At 40.3% G+C, this 23,550-nt stretch overlaps 1 protein-coding gene across 4 annotated transcripts in view; it reads left to right on the top strand.

The window, feature by feature from the left end:
- Positions 1 to 15,055: 15,055 nt before the first annotated feature.
- The window catches only part of U2SURP (U2 snRNP associated SURP domain containing), a 58,737-nt gene continuing 50,242 nt past the window's right edge, over positions 15,056 to 23,550 (top strand). For 2 of the 4 annotated variants that reach the window (XM_036113337.2, XM_036113338.2), the window contains exons 1-2: positions 15,056 to 15,561; positions 23,455 to 23,499. In XM_036113337.2, the coding sequence (XP_035969230.2) occupies positions 15,064 to 15,561; positions 23,455 to 23,499 (543 nt within the window). In that variant the 5' untranslated portion in view covers positions 15,056 to 15,063. The remainder of the gene's footprint in view (positions 15,562 to 23,454; positions 23,500 to 23,550) is intronic. The other 2 variants (XM_078070871.1, XM_078070850.1) reach the window with 1 other exon arrangement.

The following is a 23,550-nucleotide window of genomic DNA, read 5'->3' as shown; positions in this document are numbered from 1 at the left end:
TCCCCCTCTATTTTGTCCCTTTCTTCATACTTAATCATTTATTATTCAGTTAATGAAAGTTTTTTAAAAAAATCATTTATATTGAAAAAGCAAAGTTCTCTTATTCTTTAAATTCTTTTGAAGTACACATTTAAATTACATAGAAATGGAAAAAAAAAATCCAAAACATCTGATGCAGTGTGCCCTCTAGTGGTTAAAGAAAACAAACTATTCTTTCACCAGCCTCTCCTTTTCTCAAAAATCAAGGACTTCTGTGTTTTAAAAAATCTGTGTGAAAACTCTAAGTGCTAATGTAAAAAACAAAAAGCCATGAGCAGCATAAACATAGTAGGTGTCTTAGTCCCTTCAGGCTGATAAAACAAACACACCAGAGAATGGGCGGCTTAAACAAAACTCAAATATTTCTTTCTCACAGTTCTGGAGGCTGGGAAGTAAGATCATGGTGCTGGCAGATTTGGTGTCTGGTGAAAACTTGTTTCCTGGTTCATAAATAGCTATCTTCTTGCCATGTCCTCACATGGCAGAAGGGGCAAGAGAGATCCCTGGGGCCTCTTTTATAAGGGCACTAATCCCATTCATGAGGGCTCCACCCTCTTGACCTAATCACCTCCCAAAGGCCCCCCTTCCTGATACCATCACATTGAGAGATAGGATTTCAACACATGAATTTTGGTGTGTGTGAGGGAGGGGGACACAAACATTCAGCCCATTACAAGAGATACATTTCTTAAGCCAGAAACAAATAGTAACTAACAAAGGGAATGATTGAAAATATATTTTGCCTTAATATCCAATTTTCTGAAGCCAAATACACAGATTGAATGTGATTTTCCAAGTGTAGATTTAGTTATATGGATCACTGAATTGAAAGTAAAAAAAAAAACTAAACTAACCATAGCTTTAATTTGCCCATGAAAGAAACATAGGATGCATCATAAAGTAAATAGCCATTGGAATTGGTAAATGAAAGAATGCTTGATTTTAGTAAATGATCTAAGAACAAAACTCATAGACATTTTTAAGAGTGTGACTGTCACATGTGTGTCCTTCATTTGCAAAGTGTCCTTGGGCCTGATCCTGGTAAACCAGGACCTCTTTGAAGAGGTCTGGAAGCCTATGGAAAGTTGGGATATGGTCTTCTGAAAGCACTTCTTCCCAACAGGGAGTTCAGCTCAAAGTGGGATGAGTGGTGGCCATCTTGATAAAAGTGACCAACCATTCCATCCAGGTCAGTGGTAGGAAAATAGGTGTTGAGTACTTTTCAAGGAAGAACATCCAGTTCCCATGCCTGTTGCCCTTGAACTCTAGCAAAAATGCCCAGGATATTAACATGCCATATTTTCTTGAATTTGCCACCTGTGAAAGTGGCCTTCACATAGAGATATGACCCTTAAATATGACTTTATCCCTGGGCTAGCCCTTCCCCTTCCTTGGCTCTTGTTATTTCTGAAATTGACAATTCTTTAATGTTTTATGATGAAAAGGAACTCTCGTGCGGGAAGGGATAGAGGAGATGAAGCTGCTATCATCTCTCTTTTTCTTCCTGGATCTCAGATACAGAAGTTTCAAATTTCAGGGTACGTTGTCATTGTTGGTCTGGGCAGGGCTCCTCTTGTCATTGATTTATTCCTTAAATGATTTATTTATTTATTTATTTTTAAAGATTTTATTTATTTTTTGACAGAGACACAGTGAGAGAGGGAACACAAGCAAGGGGAGTGGGAGAGGGAGAAGCAGGCTTCCCGCGGAGCAAGGAGATCCCAGGACCCTGGGATCACGACCTGAGCCAAAGGCAGATGCCTAACAATTGAGTCACCCAGGCGCCCCTATTCCTTAAATGATTTATTATCTTCTCTTCCCTTATCTGCTTCCTTTTAAGCTTCCCCCAAAGGCAACCATTATAATGTGTTTAATGTGTATCTGCACGTTTCTTGTAAAATGTATATTGTTTTGTGCACATGCATTTTTTTTTTTTAAGATTTTATTTATTTGACAGAGAGACACAGTGAGAGAGGGAACACAAGCAGGGGGAGTGGGAGAGGGAGAAGCAGGCTTCCCGCTGAGCAGGGAGCCCGATGTGGGGGCTCGATCCCCGGACCCCAGGATCATGACCTGAGCTGAAGGCAGACGCCCAACGGCTGAGCCACCCCGGTGCCCCTGTGCACATGCATTTTTAATTGAATGGTACTGTACTATATATCTCATTCTGTTTATTTTCTTTTCTCTCAGCATTATGTCTTTGAGATCTTTTTATATTGCTATGTGTATTTTAATCCATTGTTTTTAGTTGTTGCATAATACTTCTGGTGAGTAGCCACCACTTTAACATAATCTACCTGCCAAGTGATGTGTATCTGATTGTCTCTAATTCCCTGCTACCACAAATAACGCTGTCTTCTAATGAACCTGCGTGAGAATATCTTTGGAATATATACTCAGGGAGGAAGTTGCTGTGCTATAGGATATAAATGTATTTAATTTGACTGTAACACCAGATTGTTCTCCAGAATGGTTGAACTAATGCACATATCCTATACCAGAGGGCAAAAAAATGTTCATAAATTCTTAGTAGCAACTCCCATCAAAAGGTTGAACCTAGGGGCGCCTGGGTGGCTCAGTCATTGAACGTCTGCCTTCAGCTCAGGTCATGATTCCAGGGTCCTGGGATCGAGCCCCGCATTGGACTCCCTGCTCAGCGGGAGGCCTGCTTCTCCCTCTCCCACTCCCCCTGCTTGATTCCCTCTCTCTCTGTCTCTTTCTCTGTCAAATGAATAAATAAAAATCTTAAAAAAAAAAAAAAGTTGAGGGGCGCCTGGGTGGCTCAGTTGGTTAAGCGACTGCCTTCGGCTCAGGTCATGATCCTGGAGTCCCTGGATCGAGTCCCGCATCGGGCTCCCTGCCGAGCAGGGAGCCTGCTTCTCCCTCTGACCCTCCCCCCTCTCACGTGCTCTCTCTCTCTCATTCTCTCTGTCTCAAATAAATAAATAAAATCTTTAAAAAAAAAAAAAAAAAAAGTTGAACCTATTTCCCTTCCCCATGAATCTGATTTGACCTTGTGATTTGCTTTCGTGGAAGGTGGCAAAAATGGTTGCGTTCTGAGCCTAGACCTCAAGAGATCCTACAACTCCTGTTGTTGAGCTGGGAGCCCTTCTACCATAATGTCATCAAGCCCAGGCTACCGGGCTAGAGGATGGGACCATATGGAGAGAGGACCCAGGTGCTTCAGCCACCTTAGCAAAGCCGCAGACATCTAAGTGAATTGAGAACAGATGGACCAGACTTGGCTACCCAACAGAGCCCAGGGCAAATTGAGAACCCACAGAATTATTAGCTAAATAAAGTGGTTGTTGTTTTAAGCCACTAAGTTTTGGATGTTTTGCTATGTACTTAGTAGATAAGTGAAAAAAAAAAAATAGACAAGTTGATAACTCCTCATCACAGGGCATGACATATCTCATATCCTACCAACACTCGGTATCATCCAGCTTTCTAATCTTTGCCTATCTTAAAGATATAAAATGATATCCTACCAATACTTGGCATCATCCAGCTTTCTAATCTTTGCCTATCTTATAGATATAAAATGATATCTTGTTTCATTTGGATTCTTTAGGATTACTAATAAAATTGAATATTTCTTTATATGTTTGGTGGACTTTGGGCTTCTTTTTCTTAAATTGCCTATTCATGTCCTTTGCCCATTTTTCTTGTGAAGTTGCTGTTTTTTCTTGATGATTTGTAGTTCTTGCATATTCTAGATATTAATACCCTTTCATTTTTACATACTGCAAATATCATCTATCATGTAATCTATTATTTTTATCCATGATAGCCTTTGTTGAATCCGATTCTTTAATTTTTTATGTAATCAAATGCATCAACTTTTTTTTTTTTTTTTTTAAAGTAAGCTCCATGTCCAACATGGGGCTTGAACTCACAACTCTGAGATTGAGAGTTGCATGATCTACCGAGTGAGCCAGCCAGGCACCCCTTTTAAAGATTTTATTTTTTTGAGTAATCTCTGTAACCAACATAGGGCTCAAACTAAAATCCAGAGATCAAGAGTTACAAGCTCTACCAACTGAGCTAGCCAGGTGCCCCTTAAATGCATCAATGTTTTGTTTTATGGTCTGTGCTTGTGAAATTTTGTTTAGGAAATGCTTCCCAACTCCTAGGGTCACAAAGACACCCTACTACAATTTCTGCCATCAACTTTAGAGTTCTTCCTTAGACAATTAGATCCTTCCTTCATTCCTCTTGAAACCTTACTGCTAGTTTGGAAAGCGAAAAGGGATTTTTGCACCACAGTCCCATGAACCTGCTTTGGGGCATGGTGTTAGATAGGGACCAGGTTTTCTTTTTCTTCGTAGTGAGTCACTTTCCCCACCATTTCCCCACTGTCTGCTGGACAATTCATCCTTTCCCACATTGATTTGTGATGACACCTTTGTTGTACATTAATTTCCCTTGTGCAAGTGGGTCTATGTTTAAGATCTCTCTTCTAGTCCATTGGCCAATTTGTCAGTTCTTGTGCTATTATAACACTGTTTTTTGTTTGTTTTGTTTTTACCGTGATAGGCTTGATAGTTTATTCTTATGTTATAGGCATTCTGCCATATGCTTTTCATTTCAGATGATTCACTTAATCTCACAAACCTGCAAGGTTTATATTATTATCTCTGTTTTACACATAAGGAAACAGATGCCCAGAAAATCTACTGTCATTGCCCAAATTTCATGTGTTATTAAGTGGTGGAGTTAGGATTTAAAGTAGTCAATCCGGCTGGAGAACCTGTGTGTCCTATTCTACAATATGCCCAGCTTGTCAGCTCCTGGTCTGGTTGTTCTTTAAGCTCTCTGAAGAGTCCTGGCCAATTGGGAAAGGGAAGAAAGTCATCTCCTCAGTCCTTTGGCAAACACCAGCATGGTCCCAGTTTTAACTGCCTCACTCTTCTCAGACCCCCATCATATCTTTCCAAACAATAAGACTAGTAGTACCAATGCTCAAAGTTTTAAAAATACATATTCTGAGCTGGATTTAGGTCGCATGTGTGGTACTTTTAAAAATAGATCTCCAGGTGCTGGGAGTGTTGTAGTGTTTTCTAATTATAATATATGCAATTTAGCATAATAGTGAGAAAAAAAAAGTAAGAGAGCCCAGGTCCTCACAATATAGAAGACAGTGTTGTTGTTACCCACCCCCTTCCTTCCTTTTAGCAAAAGGCAGATTTTCAGATAATGCATGTCCAAATGCTCCATATAAGCCAATCATCTATTTTACTCCCTCTGCCATCAGATAGATAAGGCATGGGTGTCAACCCATGCATGGCCAATGAAACATGAAGGGAAAGTCTGCTGGAGTGGTTTCTAGGACTTTTTTCCTCGGTCCTAAAAAAAGAGATATACAAGCTTTCAGGAAGAAAGGAACACTTCTTCTGGTGTGGTGTAGGGAGCTGTGGTAGCCAATCCATGGGGGAGGGGGGTCGGGGTGGGTGCGCTTAGCCTGAGGGGCAGGTTGACCCACTGAAGATAACATTGCAGAGAGATGGAAAGTTCGAACTGGGTCCTTGATGAGACTGAGCTGCTAAATTAACAAATCCTGCAGCAGTCTTACCTCTGAGCTTCTTGATGGGTGAAATAAAATTTCCTTACAGTTTAAGCTACACAAGTGAGGAAGCTTCTGTCAGTTGCAACTAAAGGTATTTTATACATGCACCCTAAGGTGATGCACGTATAAATCTTCAGATATCTCTTGTGAATTTGTGTCAAGAATGTAAGTGACCTATATGTCAGCTAAACATATCCACTCCCACTGCTCTGGTTAGGATTATGCACGGGGAAAGGGGAAGTGAAAAGGGTATGTTGTACCACAGTTCCCATATCCCTGCCTTCTATCCCTTCCCTTCTCATCTCCATGAAGCTTACTGACTAGTAGACAAGGCAGAAAAATGGCAGTACAGTGGGTCAAGACCTATTCTGGACTATGTCAAATAAGGGACAGCCCAAAGAAGTAAGGGACCAACTTATCTGGGATGCATAGCCAGAAAGAGAATTGCAGGATGTGGGGGAGGGGGACAGGCAAGAGGCAGGCTGAGGCCGGAATGGCCTGAGGGTGTCAGAGGAGGAGTCTGGAGTTGGGTTTTGTATTTTGCATAGGAATTAGAAAGGGAAGAGGCCTGGGAGGAAAAGTATTCCAAATTGAGAGAAGGTGTGAGTTAAGGGACAGAGACTGGAAACAACAGATCCTAATGGCGGAACTACAACCTTGGTGTGGCTGGAGCACAGGGGAGTCAGACCAGGAGGGGCAGACAAGAAGACTGAAAAGAAGGCATTTTTCCCGTTCCCCCAAAAAGTATGAAAGGAAAGTCTCTCTCTCTTTCTTTTTTTTTTTTTTAAAGATTTTATTTATTTATTTGACAGAGAGAGAAACAGCGAGAGAGGGAACACAAGCAGGGGCGGGTGGGAGAGGGAGAAGCAGGCTTCCCGCTGAGCAGGGAGCCCGATGCGGGGCTTGATCCCAGGACCCTGGGATCATGACCTGAGCCGAAGGCAGACGCTTAACGACTGAGCCACCCAGACTCTCTCTTTCTTTTTTTTTTTTTTTAAGATTTTATTTATTTATTTGAGAGAGAGAGAGAGAGAGAGAGAGAAACAGCATGAGAGGGGAGAGGGTCAGAGGGAGAAGCAGGCTCCCCGCTGAGCGGGGAGCCCGATGTGGGACTCGATCCCAGGACTCCGGGACCATGACCTGAGCTGAAGGCAGTTGCTTAACCAACTGAGCCACCCAGGCGCCCCAGACTCTCTCTTTCTTAATGTGAAATGATATATGTGCCCAAGTTAAGAGAAGTATGAAAAAAACTTATTTGTGAGTGAGTAGATAATGGATACAGATATAGAAAAAAATGCATACGAGAATTTTAGAAATGGGTCTTTGGAATTACTGTTTATTGGAAGGTATTAAAAATGTTATTATTTGCCTCTGTTCATTTGCTGAGTAAACAATATATTCAAGTAGACCGAAGTGTGTACAGGAAAAAGTAAGTTTCCTCCCACCCCTGATACCCAGAATTTTAAGTTTCCTTCCTCAGGGGCAAGCACAGTGGCCACTTTTTGAAGAAATATATTGTATATATGCATAAACACACATTACATCTTGTATTAGTTGTCTACTGCTGTGTAACAAATTACTCAAAACTTAGTGGCTTAAAACCATGAACATTCATTATCTCACATGTCCTTTGGTCAGGAATCCAGTGGCTTAGCTGGGCCTCTGGCTCAGGGTTTCTTGCGAGGTTGTGGTCGAGCTGTCACCTGGGGCTGTAGTCATCTCATACCTCTACTAGGATGGATCTGCTTTCAAGCTCACTCAAGGGGTTGTTGGCAGGATTTAGTTTCTCACAGGCTGTTGGACTGATGGCCTCATTTCTTCACTAGCTTTTGGCCTGAGGCCTCCTTCAGTTTCTTGCTGCATGGGCTTCGGCATAGGGTGCCTCACAGCATGGTAGCTGGCTTCCCCAGAGCAAATAGCCAAGAAGAGCCAGAAAAGTCAAGGAAGACAACAAGCCAAACATTTTTTTTTTTAAGATTTATTTATTTATTTATTTGAGAGAGTGGGGAAAGGGCAGAGGGTGAGGGAGAGGAAGAGAATCTCAAGCAGACTCCCTATTGAACATGGAGCCCCACACAGGGCTCCATCTCATGACCCTGAGATCATGACCTGAGCTGAAATCATGAGTCGAGCGCTTAACCGACTGAGCCACCCAGGCGCCCCCAAAGTTTTTTTTATAACCAAGTCTCAGAAGTGACAACCTTTCACTTTTGCTGTTTGTTAGAAGCACGTCTCCAGGTTGAGCCCAATCTCAAGGGAAGGGAATTACATAGGGCATGGTTACTGGAGGTTGGAGATCATTGGGGTCAACTTAGAAGGTGCCTGGTGCACATGTGTATACTATATTTCTATCTATAGACACCTTTTTTTTAAAGCACAAAAATGTTTCCTGCCTTGCTTTTGTCATACCACAGTGTATCTTGAAGAAATTTCCAAGTTAGTCCATAAAGACCTCCCTCATTCTTCTAGCAATGGCATAGGATTTCAGGCCTGACTCCACACTGATTTTTTTTTTTTTTGGATGTGCCATACCTTTATTAAACAGTCCTTTATCGATGGGGAGTTAGTTAAGGTGTCTTTGATCTTTTGCTGCACACATTCTTTACTGGTGTGAGAATGCACCTGGAAGCTAAATTCCTACCAGTGGAATTGCTGGGTCAAAGGGTATGTGCACTTCACATTTTGGTAACTATGGCCAAATTGCCATTCAAGCGAGGTGGTACCAATTTATTTTCCAACCCCAAAGTATGAGAATTGTCTACTTCTCCACAGCTCCTTGAGGAGTTTTTTTCCCACAAGTTTTAATGAAAAAGGAACAGAGAAATCATGGAATAAAAACTAAAAACCGAAGTCTAATAAACACGACAAATTGGAGTCACTGATGTTTATTAAATGAAAATGGAGCAAGGCTCTGCTATTTGTTTAATTTGATCTGGATTTACCAGGGTATTTTCCTAGTATATTATACAAAAAGTGCAGGGACTCTTGGTTTAGGTCTTAGTGTCCCTGATAATCTGTTCTGGCTCCTGTCACTATCATCTTAGATAATAGCCTCCTCTAAGGTTGTCTGGATTTCTAACTCAACAGTTAGCTTATCAGATTCAAACTTCATCTGGGGGACCTGACACTAATAACTATCAAACCAATATACACTGAATAATTATCGACTTTGGCAACTTTACAGCTTTGGTCATCTTTGTCTTCTCTACTGATGTTTTAAGCATTAGGAAGACAGAGAATGTTGGGCTCTAAGAAGTCTTAGAGTCCAGCTATAAATCTTCCAACCTCCTCGTCCTTTTTACAATCAGTTTCTGTCTTTGTATTTTCACAGAGTAATGCTTATTTCATTAAGGTACACTGTTCCATTGTTAAACAGTTCTAGAAGTTAACAATTGTTTTATACATTGAGTTGAGATCAGAAATCTGTTGTTCTATGCCTCCATTCAATGCTTTCTCAACTGCCTTAAGGAGCAACAGGGAAAAAGTCTTTGTTCATTGTAAAACAGTTCCGATCGCTTCGGTTGAGTCTGCTTTTCTCCAGGCTGATGCCTGTTTTGCATCATTCCTTCTTCACTGGAGTTGAGTCCTAGGTGTACCATCACACCGATTCCTCTCCACTTTACATACTCCCCATCTAAGATTCAACAGATAGCAAGCAGGAGGATACTCATAGTGCCAGTTTTTCTGCTGATCCCCACATGATAGTAGGTGTACTTTTAGGACCTTTGATCGAGAGTATGCATAATGACAAAGAGCTGTTGTGAATTCAAGAGTGCTTTGACAACGTGTATAGCAGCATTATACAGGATACCCAAAAGCTGGAAGCAACCCAAATGTCCCTCAGTGGATGAACGGATAAACAAATTGTGGTCTAGACATATAATGGAATATTATTCAGCCTGAAGAAGGAAGGGAGTTCTACACATGCTACATCACAGATGAACCTTGGAGACACTGTGCTGAGGAAAATAAGCTTGTCACAAAAGGACCAATGGTGTATGACTTCACTCATCTGAGGCACCCAGAGTAGTCAAATTTATAAAGGCAGAAATAGAATGGTGGTTTCCTGGGGTGGCAGGAGGGGGGATTGTGGTGTTACTGTTTAATGGGTACAGAGTTTCAGTTTGGGAAGCTGAAAAAGTTCTGAAGAAGGATGGTGGTGATAGTTTGCCCCACATGAATGTACTTAATGCCACTGAAGTATATACTTAAAAATGGTTAAAATGACAAATCTTATGTTACGTGTATTTGACCACAGTAAAATAAATTGTGTCCTATCAAGTACAGTAGCATCTGCAAACATATGAAAAACTATTGTATATGTATCTGACACCTATTATTCATACACTCTACAATTAACTTTAGCTCACACATCCTCCTCCCCCAAATCTTCATTCATCCCATGGTGAGCCTCTGGGAGCCATTTGTACTTGTACTGTGTGGCACCGTTGATTAGACCAAAAATAAGCAGCTAACCTGAGCTAAACTATTCAGAAACTTATTGCTGTGATTTTGGAATTTGGTTTCAGGAACTTTTTGTTGGTCTCTAGGTAGGGGTAAAACTGAGAGGATAGATATGTGGTTGGGAGCTATCAGGTGGTTTATAGGTGATCTTCCATGTTTATTTATTATTTATTCAACAAATATATATTGTTTTCCTACTGTGTGCCAGGCATGGAAATAGGTGCGGGATTCAGCCCTGTCCCTGCCTTCCTAGAGAAATAGAGCAAGCCTGACTGTAAAGATATTATCTCTAATGTTGTCTCTAATATTCTTGTTATCTCTAATATTTAGTAGACTGTTTGCTCCTAAATAAACAACACGGTATTCCATGATTTTATCACATTTAACTTCCCCTTCTAAATTATTTTTTAGCACTTTTTTTTTTTTTTAGCAACAGCCCTAGCACAGTTGCTCAATGAAAGCTTGGTGGACAACAACAGGATACTAGAAAGATTTTTCATTGTAGCAAAAAATGTGACAAGAGCACCAACATGATCACAGGGGTTCTGTGTGTGTTCCTGGGATAGCTACAAATTTTTGTTTGTTTTTGTTTTTGCTTACCAGCTGCGGCAGCACCTCCAGGTGGCAAACAGTAAAAGGTGTTTGCAGCCCATTGAGCCTGCCTGTGGAGAAATTACACAATTCTTGAAAATTGTTTTTTCATTGGGGATGAGAGGAGAGTTGCATTATTTCAAAATTTGTACATGAAGGGAGACGTGTAAGCCTGCCCAGACAGAAAAAATTTGCATTTTCTTAAAATGAGACAACGTTTTGTAAGGTCCTCATTCTGCTCTCTGAGGAGCTTCTAGTTAATTCCTGGGAGTTCGCCCCAGATGTGAAGTCTTGAGATTGAGACAGACACGCCCAAAAGTTCTACAGCATCCTTCATGAGGTCTTCCCTCTCCTCTTCTGCAGTGCTAATCTTCTGAGCTCCCCCAAACCGCCTCTGATAGAGATTTCATTCATTAACAAATACTTGCCGAGTGCCTGCTTGGTGCTTACTCTGTTCTAGGCACTGCGGATACAGCAGGAAATAAATCAGACTAAAATTTCAGTCTTCACTTAGGACACTCTTATTGTGACACACTTGTCTCCTTTATGCCCTGTAAGTCTTTGACAATAGGGACCTGTCTTAACCCTTCTTCACTGGAACCACAGCCACTGAATTCCCCAGTAACAATTTCAAGAACTCAATTGGTTTGGCATCACCGTATTTATTAGAACCATTCCCATGTCAATTTTCTGATGGAACAAAGCTGTGCCTGCCAACCAGCGACAAAACACAGAAGCAGAAAGTTCATTTTAGATCCTGTGGGGGACTGAACAATAGCCTTCCAAAGATGTCCATATCCTAACCCCCCCAAACCTGCAAATATGTTAATTTACATGGCAAGCGGACTTGTGGACGTGAGTCAGTGAAGGCTCTTGAGATGGGGAGATTATCCTGGATTGTCATGGTGGGCCCAGGGTGATCACAAGGGGCCTTATCAGAGGGAGGCAGTAGAGTTAGAGTCAGAGAAAAGATGTAAGGAGGTCAGAGAGGAGAGAAGATGCTATGCTGCTGACTTTGAAGATGGGGAAGGGGGCCGTGAATCAGGGAATGTAGGTGAACTCTAGAAGCTGGAAAAAGCAAGGAAAAGGATTCTCCTCTGGAGCCTCCAAATGAACACAGGCCTGCTGGCACATTTGCGACTCCGACCTCCAGAACTATGAGATAATACATCTGTGTTGCTATAATCCACTAACTTTGTGGTAATTTGTAATGTCAGCAACAGGAAGCTAACATAGATTTCTACATGTCCTCCCTCTCATTTGCCCTCCCCACTTCCCATTCTCCCTGGTGCAGAGAGCAGGACATTTTTACTTTGTTCCTTTATTTTCCCAAGTCATTGAGATGTCCTGGTTTTTCTCGAGCCGAAGGCAGACGCTTAACGACTGAGCCACCCAGGCGCCCCTCCCCCTCTCATTTTTAAAGAAATTTAACATTTCGGAGGTCCCTAAAAGTATTGTGGGTCTTAGGCACTGAGCCTTTTGTGCCTGACGGATAAGTCGTTCTCATTGGTGCTGGGGGACTGATCGTTGAATGTTTTGTTCATCACCACTAGTAAGACTTAAATTGTACCTGAGAAGTAGAAAACTCAAATGCCTACAAGCAGACCAGGTGTGGGGCATTTGTCCACCATGTGTGTGGTGAAGGTCTGGTGAACTGGAGTGCACAGCTCCCCTCCCAAGAGGTCGCTGTGGCTTACCTCCACTGAGTTGCCAGACTTTCCCATTTTTCTTTTCTTCTTTCCTCCCTCCCTCCCTCCCTTCCTTCCTTTTTAAAAAGATTTTATGTATTTCAGAGAGAGAGAGAGAGAGAGCACAAGCAGGAGGAGCAGCAGAGGGAGAGAGAGAAGCAGGCTTCCCCCTGAGCAGGGAGCCCAATGTGGGGCTTGATTTCCGGACCCTGGGACCGTGATCTGAGCAGCAGGCAGACGCTTAACCAACTGAGCCACCCGGGTGTCCCATAGACTTTCCCATTTTTCAAGAAATGCTAGAAACCCGGAGTATAAAAACATACAATCTCCCAATTTAAAAATGCTAGCTCAAATTTCAAAGAACAAAAACCTCCCCGGTTGAACCAAACAAAACACCTTTGTGGATTGCATCTGGCACTACTTTGCAAACTCTGTTGAACAGAGCTGCAGGGAGAGCCCTTTAAAACAGATGACAGGGACTGGAGAACCAACACATTACGAGGAGACAAAAAGCATCGTTTTAATGTGATCATAAAAAAGTAATCCTAATTGTAGTAAATTGTAAGATTTTCTTACTATTTATGTGTAGTCCCTTGGCAATACTAATTGTGAATCTAATTAAAAATTCCAGATTCTATAATATTCCATCTGGATGATTCATGCTAGGTCATCCTCCTTAATCTGTGGTTTGAGTAATAGGGCCAAGATTTTATGACATATATGTGTTGAGGAGAACTTTGCTTGTAACCGTGATTGTAAGTTTTTTAAAGTGTACTTAATTAGGCCTTAATCAAGGCCTATGTATTACTTATTGTCAGGTCACATTTGTCTGGCTTTTGTTGGGACTTTACTGATGAAAAAGAAGAGAAAGAAGAAGTCTGTGTTCCTTTATTTCTAACTCTTTAGGGGCAAACATTTGGCCAAAATTATTTTTGTGAGAAGTAGAACTTTGGGGATTTGAATGAAAAACATGCATTTTTTCTCTTTATAGAAAAGTCAGCCTGCAGCATTGCCGGAACATGACTAGGCACAGCCAGTCCCACTCCTTCTTCCTTCATCTCAGCTGATGATTTCACTTTCTAACCCTAGACTGTAAACAATTAAGGTCTAGTTGGATGAGCATTTTGAGTGGGAAAGTATTAGGTTCCTATGGAAACAGAAGCAGAGTCTCTTAGGCTTGGTGGGGGAGGGAGGTCTATAAGGCTTCCTGGAGGAAGTGACATCTTCAGTAAGAGCGTAAAATTGATTCGCTTTTCAATTAGAGATCAAGATGAGGGTAGGAGAAGAAGCCCGGAGTTGAAAAAGTGTGATAAAACCTGAGACTGGAAATAAATTCAATTGGACTGGAGATTGCAAAGCATCATTCCAATATAATTTCAGTGCATAGCACTTGTCACTTTCTGATCACCTCGTTTGCTTGTTTGTTCTTCCATCCCCATCTGCTCACACAGAACAGAAGCCCTAACCTGTTGATTCCTCAGTGCCAGGCACATATGACTGTTAACCTTTACTGAGGGCCTGCCATGGGTCAAATCCCGTAATAAGCACTCCCTCTGTCTCCCCCCAACACCAACCAGCAGACAAAATTTTACTTCTTCAGAGTTGGCTTAAATGTTCCCTTTTCTGTGAAACCTCCCCATCTCTTTACCCAACCCTTACTCTCAGAATTACTTCTTTCAGGGTTCCCACCACTTTGGTCTCTCCTTGCAGCATCAGTTTAATTCTTTTGTTTTCCCCCCCATTCTTCATTAAGTTTTAAATCATAGGAAGACAGTGATTTTTATTTGTCTCTGTAAACCTCTCAACACTTTGGACAGGATTTTATACACAAAACGGCGCTCAAAAATGAATTAATTAATTAGGGAGAGAAAGTGATGAATCCTCTTCCCTTCCTGCAGTCCTGAGAGCAATCTTTTAAAACTTTGAGTCTGACATCACAGCCCTACTTAACCCTGTTGGAGGCCACTTTTCATCTCAGACTAGAATTCTAACTCCTAAGCACCCTGCTCACTTTAGGGCCCTATGTGAACTTGCTCCCACTCATCTCTCCAGTCACGACCCTTTCTATACCTCTTCTAATAAAACTTGACTGCTTATGGTGACTGCACAACGGGCTGTACTGATTCATGTCCCCAGGCTTTTATTTCAACTACTCTCTCTACGTGGAATGCCCTTTCCATTTTCCTTGCCGGCTCGGTTCAGGCATGATCTTCTCAAGCAAGTTTTCCCTCTTTTTTTTTTTTTAAGTAGGCTTCATGACCAGTGTGGAGCCCAACGCCGGGTTTGAACTTACAACCATGAGATTAAGACCTATGCTGAGATCAAGAGTCAGATGCGCTTAACCCACTGAGTCACCCAGCCACCCCAAGTTTTCTTTCTTTGAATACAGATCCTATTAAAAACGTGCTAAGTACAGAAAAATTTATGGTGCTCTCCTCCATTTATGCGATTAAAAATGGAAACACTAACCCATGAAGTGTAATTTTAAATGACACACAGCTTACATGTATGCTAGATTTGGAATACTGTCTGTCTATGATTTTCTCTTTCTCCCGCTCTCTGCTTGTACCCAGTTTGTAGATACCCTAACAGTCTATCGGATAACTCCATTGCCGGATTCTCAGGTTGGGTCAAATGCTCCTTTTCTCCCCTCTCCAGGCACCGTTCTATCTGAAAGTAACTTGAGCAAATTACATGTTTGCCTTTCGCACTATGGTGTTAGCTCCGAAGCTGGCGCAAACACCGTCTTTGGCCGTAGAGCGCAGGACCTCCAGTCACCTCCCCAGCCGACCGGTCCGTATCTTCTTTAAGGAGCCGTTTCCTCCTCACCCAGCAAATTCAACTGCCTCACACCTACCAAGGGCGGGAGCTGGGAAAAAAGTGAAATATCAGCCGGCCCTGAAAGTCAGGACAAGGAGATTCTCCAAATTCCCGGACCCACAAGTTCGACGGGCAACCGAACACCCACGAAACGCAGCGGAGCGCTCTGGGCCGAGGAAATTACTGCCACCGGAAGTCACGTGCCACAGCTCCGCCCAAATTCCCTATCTCGGCAGTCGACTATTCAGTCTTGCGGCGCCTCTGGCGGGCTCCGCTGAAATCCACTCTTTCGGCGCTCGACTCGCCCGTGCTGCTGCGGCCGCCGAAGGAGGGGCAAAGCTCAAGATGGCGGACAAAACGCCAGGCGGATCTCAGAAGGCCAGTTCGAAGGTAATTTCTTAGAGGACTTCATAAGTCAGTGAGTTTATCACTGTCATCTGGGGCCTACAGATGCTTCTGGCCAGCGGGAGGAGATTGGGGTGGGATTCCATGTTCTGGTCACGACTGTAGGCCTGGGCCCCGACGCACTGTGGTGCGCAGGTTGAGAGGCCTGGTGTCTCCCTATAGTCCCAGCCTGGATTCGGCTCGAGACTGGCGGGCCCAGGGTGGGTGGCGTGAGTAGTTCGGCCTGCCTTTGGCATTGGAGTGAAGTCAGGGATTTAGATTGAGGTTTGAAGCCGTGAAAACGCGCCCCTGTATTCCTGTTTGTTGATCTCTTGAGGCCGCCGGACAGCACCTGGGAGAGGCGGGAATCGCTTCCCGGTGCTTAAGTGTTTGCCTCTCTTTCCTTGGTTCTTTGGTTTTAGATCTCACACGCTTCCGGTCTCCCTTAGTTTTCCTCTTGCCCTCCAGGGAATAAATAACATCTAGGGCTGCAAGTTGAGAGGGGAGGACCAATGGTGGAGGGACGCGGGGTGGGAAGTGCAGAGGCGGGAGCAGCTCTCCTTTGCAGAGCTGCATCGCCAAGGTTAATGCTACGCTCTACACGTGGTCTTATCTCACTTAAGAGGAAGTACAAAATGAGCACTTTTTTTTTTGAGGGTGCGTTTTCAGGACTCGGGGTCTCCGTCATCTTCGTGTTGTGTGTTCCACCGAAAAGAGAATTTCCAAAGACTTGGCAGCCACTCAAGATTGTTAAATAGATTTTGAGCTAACAGGGTATCGTGTGTAACTATTGTGAAACCGTTGAGCTGTAGAAGTAGTTTAGCAGTAGTTAGGTGGTGGTTAGCATCAGGTCTTTGTTGCCATCTTGGGCCGGTCATTTAATCATTTTTTACTTTTGAGTTTCTCATCTCGAACACGATATTAAAAGTAATAGGTACTGCCCGAAGTAGTTATTAAGCTTTTTGATGCTAATGCAAGAAGCTGTGTAACACTTAAAGGTTTTAGGGACTGTTACATCTTGCGGAGGGTGTATGATTATAAATCGGTTATTAGGAAGTTAAGTTTACGGTGGACTGGGAGAGCCCTGCGTTTAGTTTGTTCTGAGAAACAACCCATTTTATACTTGCTTTATCAGTGTCAGATCATAATCTTTATGACATTTTGTGAATGATGTTCATAGTTTGTAATTAGTAATGTCTTTACCCCTCATCCTTTAATTTTGTAGAAACTATGGTAGAGGGCCAGTTTTGTCTGTTTTACATTCTACTTTTACTCCTTGTTTGTTTCTTCACTCCCCAGTACGTTTCCCGTCGGTGTGGAGCGGAATAGTTGGGTACATCATTCAGGCCACTTCCTCAACGGATTCACAAAAACAGCCCTGCTTGCTGCTGTTAGGGAACTAGTGCTAAAGCTACTACACCCGTAATAATTCGCGTATAAGCTTCACAATTTTAGTTTCTTTCAAAGGAATATTTTAAGTACCTCCTACTTGACGCCTTGGATACATTGAAAACATTTTAATGTATATGTTCAGGCTTCCTTCTAAAATATATTTCTTATGGTTGTGAGTGTGTGGCTGTTCCTGTAAGTAAATTGTTGGATCTTCCAGTAATCTTTTCAGTTTATATATTGCTTTAGATTATCATCAGTTCATGCTATTAAAAGATTCCTTACTGATGTCTGTAAAAGGAGAGTATCTCAAGACTCCAGTGATAATTGATGTGATTTTCTTCATTATTATGGGGGGCTGCATGATGCAGTTAAAGATTATGGATTTTGATAACAAGCAAAAGACATTTGGATTCAAATCCTGAATTGGTAATTGCTTATATTTGTGATAATAAGGCAAATTGCTTAAACTCTCGAGCTTCAGTTTGCTCATTTGTAATATGGATGTAATCTCTTTTTTACAGGGTTGATGTAAGGATTAAATTAATTAATGTTTATAAAGTACATAATAAATCTTAGTTCCCTTTTCCCTCTCCTTTTTCTTCCTAGAGGAATTAAAAGTACTTACTTTTCAAAATGTTGGCTAATTCAAAACCTAAGGTTTAGAATCTGAGTTGTCAGCTATCTTATAATGACTGCCCACATTGTTGCTTTCTATTTCTCACACAAGTCCAGACTTTATTGGAGAGAGTATCAGATCTTTTTGGCTAATACTGTAGTATTTGGAATTTCTAGCCTTTGATCTCTGTGGTTTGATTTTCTTTCCTCTGGGAGATCAGATGAGTGACCCATTCTGCAATACAGATGGAATGAACAGATTCTTTTGTTTCATGCTCATTCTTTGGTAGTTAAATTCCCATTGATATAGGTTGGGATGCTTGTTAGTCATATTTCTACACATTGAGGAAAAAATGTTAATTTAAAAATGTACAAGGGAATGTAATGTACAGCATGGTGACTATAGTTAATAATACTGTATTGCATATTTGAAAGTTGCTATGAGAGTTGATCTTGAAAGCTCTCATCACAAGAAAAAAATTTCTGCATGGTGAAATATGTTAACTAGGCTTACTGTGGTGATCATTTCGTGATATATACAGATACTAAATCATTATGTTGTATACCTGAAACTAATACAATTTGTATGTCAGTTGTACTTCAAGAAAAATAAATAAATTAAAAATAAAGCTGGGCTTCCTTGGGCATTTAGTGCTGAATTGGTTAAGGAACTGTTTTGATTGCTGATTAACAAAAGTATTTCATTTCTAAGAAATAAGTAAAATGAGGATACATTCAAGGCTTGTGATCCTTAGGTATTTATTACTGCTTGTGTACATTCTTTTGATGGTACCTGAAGATATGTAAGATTTAAATATGGTAAAATACTCTAAGTGAAACACAAATTTTGAAAATTAGGTTCTTCATGGTTTGCTACTTTTAGTTCAGAGTGAAAGTTTGTTATGGTATGATTGTAACTTTATCTTAAAATATAAGGTGGATAGTTTTATGGGTGGATGGAGAGTGAAATTATGAACTTCTGTTTTCTTGATTGGTACTCTTTTTTTTTTTTTTGATTGGTACTCTTTTAGAAACTTGAGTATTTGCAGCGGTGGTGCTTCAGTATGACTCTTGATATGGTTTTTAAAAATTCCCATCTTATTAGATTGATTGTTTTCTGAAAGTCCAGTTTTTATTTTCTTTTGATTTTATTCCTGAAGCTTTTTTCTTCCTGGAAAGTAAACCTGTGGAACATTCTCATTTGCCTTAGTGGCATATGAAAGAGGGGTTCATTTGGTGTGCAAGTTGAAGACTGCTGCTTCTCTACTACTTTTTCACAAAGATCATTTTTTTAAAATAAGAATAAAAACTTGGCTACAGGATATTAAACTTGAAAATATTAATTTTACAAATAACTTGCTTCTTATACTGTTTTTAAGTAGTTTTAATATTTTATTGCAGACCAGCCATGTGTTAGATATTGTGCTGAAATAACTTTTCAAAAAGCAAGATGCATTTGCCAGTAGCACTCAAGGCTATTTGGTACTGTTAGCTGTCTCTTTCTTCAGGAGTTAAATTTTTTCACTAGACTTCCCTTAATTTAGATTAACTACAGGATATTCAAAATGTACTTACAACTTTTCATGTATTGGTAGTGTTTGGAATGTAACTTTAAACATCATTTCAGGTTTTTTTTTTTTTTTTTTTATCTTACATAGTACATGGCTTAGTGTTCTATAAGGTTTTTTTCGAGAGGTGGCCCTTGGTTTGCTTTGGAGAGTGGTATTAAGGTAGGTAACTGCTACTTGTTAGTGTGTGGACAGCAAAGTATGTTGACAGTGGAGTGTAACTTAATTTTGTTGGGTAGGTACTTGTTCCAGTAGGTTAAGTCAACAAGTACATTGAGGCTCCGTCACTTGGCAGATCTTGTGCTTGACTTTGAGGAAGAAAACATTAAATGAGACTATACAAACTGGGCAGTGTGCTGTCTAGTGGAAGAAAAGTCAGCACATAATAGTACAAAGTAGAGGTATCTAAAAGTTTAGAAAGAAGTGACAGCTGGTTAAATGGAGGGTGGGAAGGAGAAGGCTTGAAGAATAGAGGAATTTGAGTTCTTCTGAACAATGAGCAGAGGTTTGAAGGATAGAGATAGGGATATAAAAAGAGATGGGTGAGGTAAAGAAAAATAAATCTGGGAAATGGATTGGTAAGTGATCTCGTTTAGTCAGTGCATAGAGCACTTGCATAGGGAATAAAAGTTGCTGAGATGGAAAGATAAGTTTGAGATAAATTGTGGAGATTTTGAATGCTACGGAGTAAAATTAGAGAGCCATGGAAAATTTGAGGCAGGAAAATCCTTTAGGAAAGAATTCTTGGGGCGTACTTAAGGAAGAATTTGGGAGTGAGGAGGACCAGTTGGAAGATTATTGCAGTGCTCCTGATAAATATTGAGGATTGTTGCAGAAATCTCACCTCAGATCTTCTCTGGGAAGCTTTCTTAACTTCTTCCCCACTCCCAATTAGATTTGCCTGCCCCCTCTGCTCTAATGGCCATTGTTTTACTTGACTCTTTTATTAGCTTTATTTTACTTTATATCTTATATCTCTGTTGTAAGGCATAGTACCAGTAAATGGTTGAATTAAGGGAAGATCTGGACCACAATTGTGTCTTTAGAAAGGAAGAGTCCCCATTGAAGAGCTGTGATTAGAGGTGGGATGAGCAGAATTTGACTCATGTGATTATGAGGGGATAAAGGAGTCCAGGATGATCCTGTTATAATGCTTGTTGCTGGCTAATACTTATTGAGCAGTTATTATTTGCTAGACACTGTTCTAAGTGCTTTACCTGTTTTTGTCTTTCACAATAATCCTACGAGGCAGGGTGCTATTCAGCTTTACAGAGGAAAGGAACTAGGGCCAAGGTTACAAAACTGGCAAAGTCCTAAAACCAGGAAGTCTGATTCCAGAATCTGTGCTCTTAAAAGCATTTTACTACTTCCATATTATTAGTGATTGAGAGATACAATCCATTGTCAGAAATACGGTCAATAGGAGAAACTAGTTTGGAAGGAATTTTAAATATATTGAGTTTGAGGAGCTTGCAGACATTTGGATGAAGATGTCCAGGAGGTAGTTTGAGAACAGATTGGAACCCAGGAGAGGGACTAAGGTTGAAAATAAAGAATTAGAAGTCATCTCAGTACAATAAAGGTGTTGATATGCTTCCTATGGGAGAGATTGTTAAACTTGTGGAGATGTAAGTTGATGCTTTAGAGGACGAGAGGAGATAGAAGACATTTTAGGAGTCAGTAATGGGAAGGGAAAGCTGATGACACAAAATGGTGGTGTTGGAGGAATGAATGTTCCTGTGGCTAGGTTGCTAACTTGAAAAAAGTTTTTATTCTCAGCCACCAACATATAGGGCCATATAGTATAGTGTAGTTGGCTTAGCTTTTATCTCCTTAGCAGTCATAAGAATGATCCTTTTTTCTTTTGGATTTTCTTGCCATCCTTCACCACATCTGTGCTATCTGCTTTCTCTACCCTGAGATAAATTTGTCTTGTGTCTGCTTCTTTATTGTCTTAAGCTTCCTTTAATTCTGTCCATTCATTTCTTGCTTTTTGGTGTTTTCATATGGATGAAGAATTGTGCTCTAGACTTCAGAAGATCTGTAAGCATCATTAATTTGTTGTTCTTCAGTTAAAAAAACCATAAAAACCAAACCCAAGACAAATAATATAGTCAGGTCTAGGTTAGGAAGAGGGAGAGGTTCAGTTTCTGAAATAGCATTACATTTACTGTTTACTTGGACCACTAGCTTTAGAAGTTGGTTATTTAAAAAATCTTATTAACTACCGTTTGCGTCTCTCAAGCTTAAAGAAGTTCCATTCTGAACGCTGTGTAGTTATAGCTGCAAATCAGTGGAATATGTCTAGTTTGCAGTAGATGTGACCAGTGCCATCTTAGGTTAATTGAAATCAGCTGATGCACCTTCGTAAGCTGTTGCTGTTATTTTTAAATCCTAGAAATGATGATTTGGATGTGGTGGCATAGAAGATTAAAGAAAAAAAGGGTAGCACTGTTTTAGCTGCTCTTCCATGCTTATTCTTCTGGGTGAACTTTAGAATTATTTTTGGCAGCCCCTGTGCCCCCTTGCAAAGATTTTCCTTTGGGGTATAGAGCTGTTGAATGAAATTGCACTAAATATGTAAATAAATTTGGGTATAATTGACATTGTCTTAATAATGGGTTTTCCAATCCAGGCATATGATGAGTCTTTTCAAAAGGTGACTTGAATAACTGAATCCTTCTGTAAAGTTTGTGTTTTCTTCACCTGGGTTGTGTACATTTCTTTTGTTGGTTTCTAGATGCTTTATACTTCTTGTGACTATTGTAAATAGGATATCATTTTTGTTACCTAACAGGTTAATACTAGTATATTGGCAAGCAGTTGATTTTTTTTTTTCTCTCTGTTCAGCGTCTTGACTGAATTTTTTTTTCTTTTCTAAGAGTAGTTATTCTCTTGGATTTTCTCATTTCTTAGTGTGTGCAAATGGGCACATTTCAAACTGTGTCTCAGAGTGTGTTTCAGAGAATTAAATTTAAATATTAAAAAAATTTCTTCTTCCATACCATCTTGCCTTTTAAGAAAGGTTAGATGGGAGAAGAAAGTGAATGAGGAAGGACACAATAAAAGTTGGAGATAGAAAAAGATGGCTAGAAAGAATAGTGATGGAAGGTATCTCAGTGCTTAGTTGTCTTGAGCTTATTTTGCTTAGGGCCCAGCATGGTGGAGTTCAGAGGAACAAATGGATTCAGTGCGAAAATCTGACCAGCTGTTCTTAGCCTTAAGTTTAGAGAAGATACATGAAGCAATACTGTGTAGACTTACATGAGTTTTACTGTATTTGCTCTTTTATATATCTTACAAATCCTTAGTTTTCTCTTAAAAATTAATATAATGTGCATTTTATTTGAAATCTAGAACTCGGAGCTAGGGTTAGATATTTGTGGTGTTAAGATTCTTGGTTTCACTTTTAACATTTGACTGTACATAAAAATAAGTAAAATCTCACTACCGAATACCTTGCAAAATAAAAACAGCTCAATGACAGAGTTAAATTCTGGGACTCCCAAGTAAAAATTTCAGACAGATACCACATGTTATTTAGTTAATAGTCTTGTAGCTTGGCTTCTTTGTCTGCATAGTGAAAAAACAAAATATTGTATGCCATATGTAATTTGATCTGTAGATAATTAAGAAAAAATAAGATGAAATTTTAACAGTTGACATTGTTGGGAAGTGCCATTATTTGAAGACTGAACTTTTTCTGTGCAACCGTCCGCAGTAGTGGCATGCTGAATTAGAAGCAGCCTCCTTAAAACAAGTTGTAAATGGTGGCCAGCAGTGGATTTGAAAAAAGCATTTTCTTTTTTTTTGAACTCTTTCTGCAGCAGCATTTGTACCTTTTACATTAAGGGTTTATGTGTGGATTTTCTTGTTACTAGAATCTGCTTCTTATATGATTGGGTAGTTGGAGGAAGGAGGGGAAGTTTCTTTGCTGTATAGCAAGAAGTTGCTGCTCTGTCAGTGTTGTGGCAGTAAACTGTGTATCTTAAGACTTGGGAAGAGCTTTTGCACGAAAATGCTGTTGTAAAAATAGTGGTTAGGTTTCCAGTCTACAGTTTAAAAAGTTTATGCCTCAAATATATCCTACTCTCATTTGTATCATATTTTGGCACATACGCATTCTGAATTTTAAAGAATTGACTTGCACATTTATTTTGGATCACAATCTTTTTGTAAGTCCTAGATTTCCTTTGGTTTTATTAGCTGAGGAGAAATTGCTACAAGTTTGGGAAGATTAAGTCTATATAACTTAAGACATACTTGTTTTGTTAGCATAATACATTTTTAGATCATTTAAATATTGACTTTTTAATAATTGCAGACCAGATCATCAGATGTTCATTCATCTGGATCTTCAGATGCACATGTGAGTATAAAAGACAATCTTTGTCTTTTTTTTTTTTTTTTTTTTTTTAGT

This window comes from Halichoerus grypus, chromosome 1 (assembly GCF_964656455.1).
Source record: "Halichoerus grypus chromosome 1, mHalGry1.hap1.1, whole genome shotgun sequence".
In the NCBI taxonomy this organism is placed as follows: Eukaryota; Metazoa; Chordata; class Mammalia; order Carnivora; family Phocidae; genus Halichoerus; species Halichoerus grypus.
Note: the sequence above shows the minus strand (reverse complement) of the source record. Positions and strands in the feature narration are given on the sequence as shown.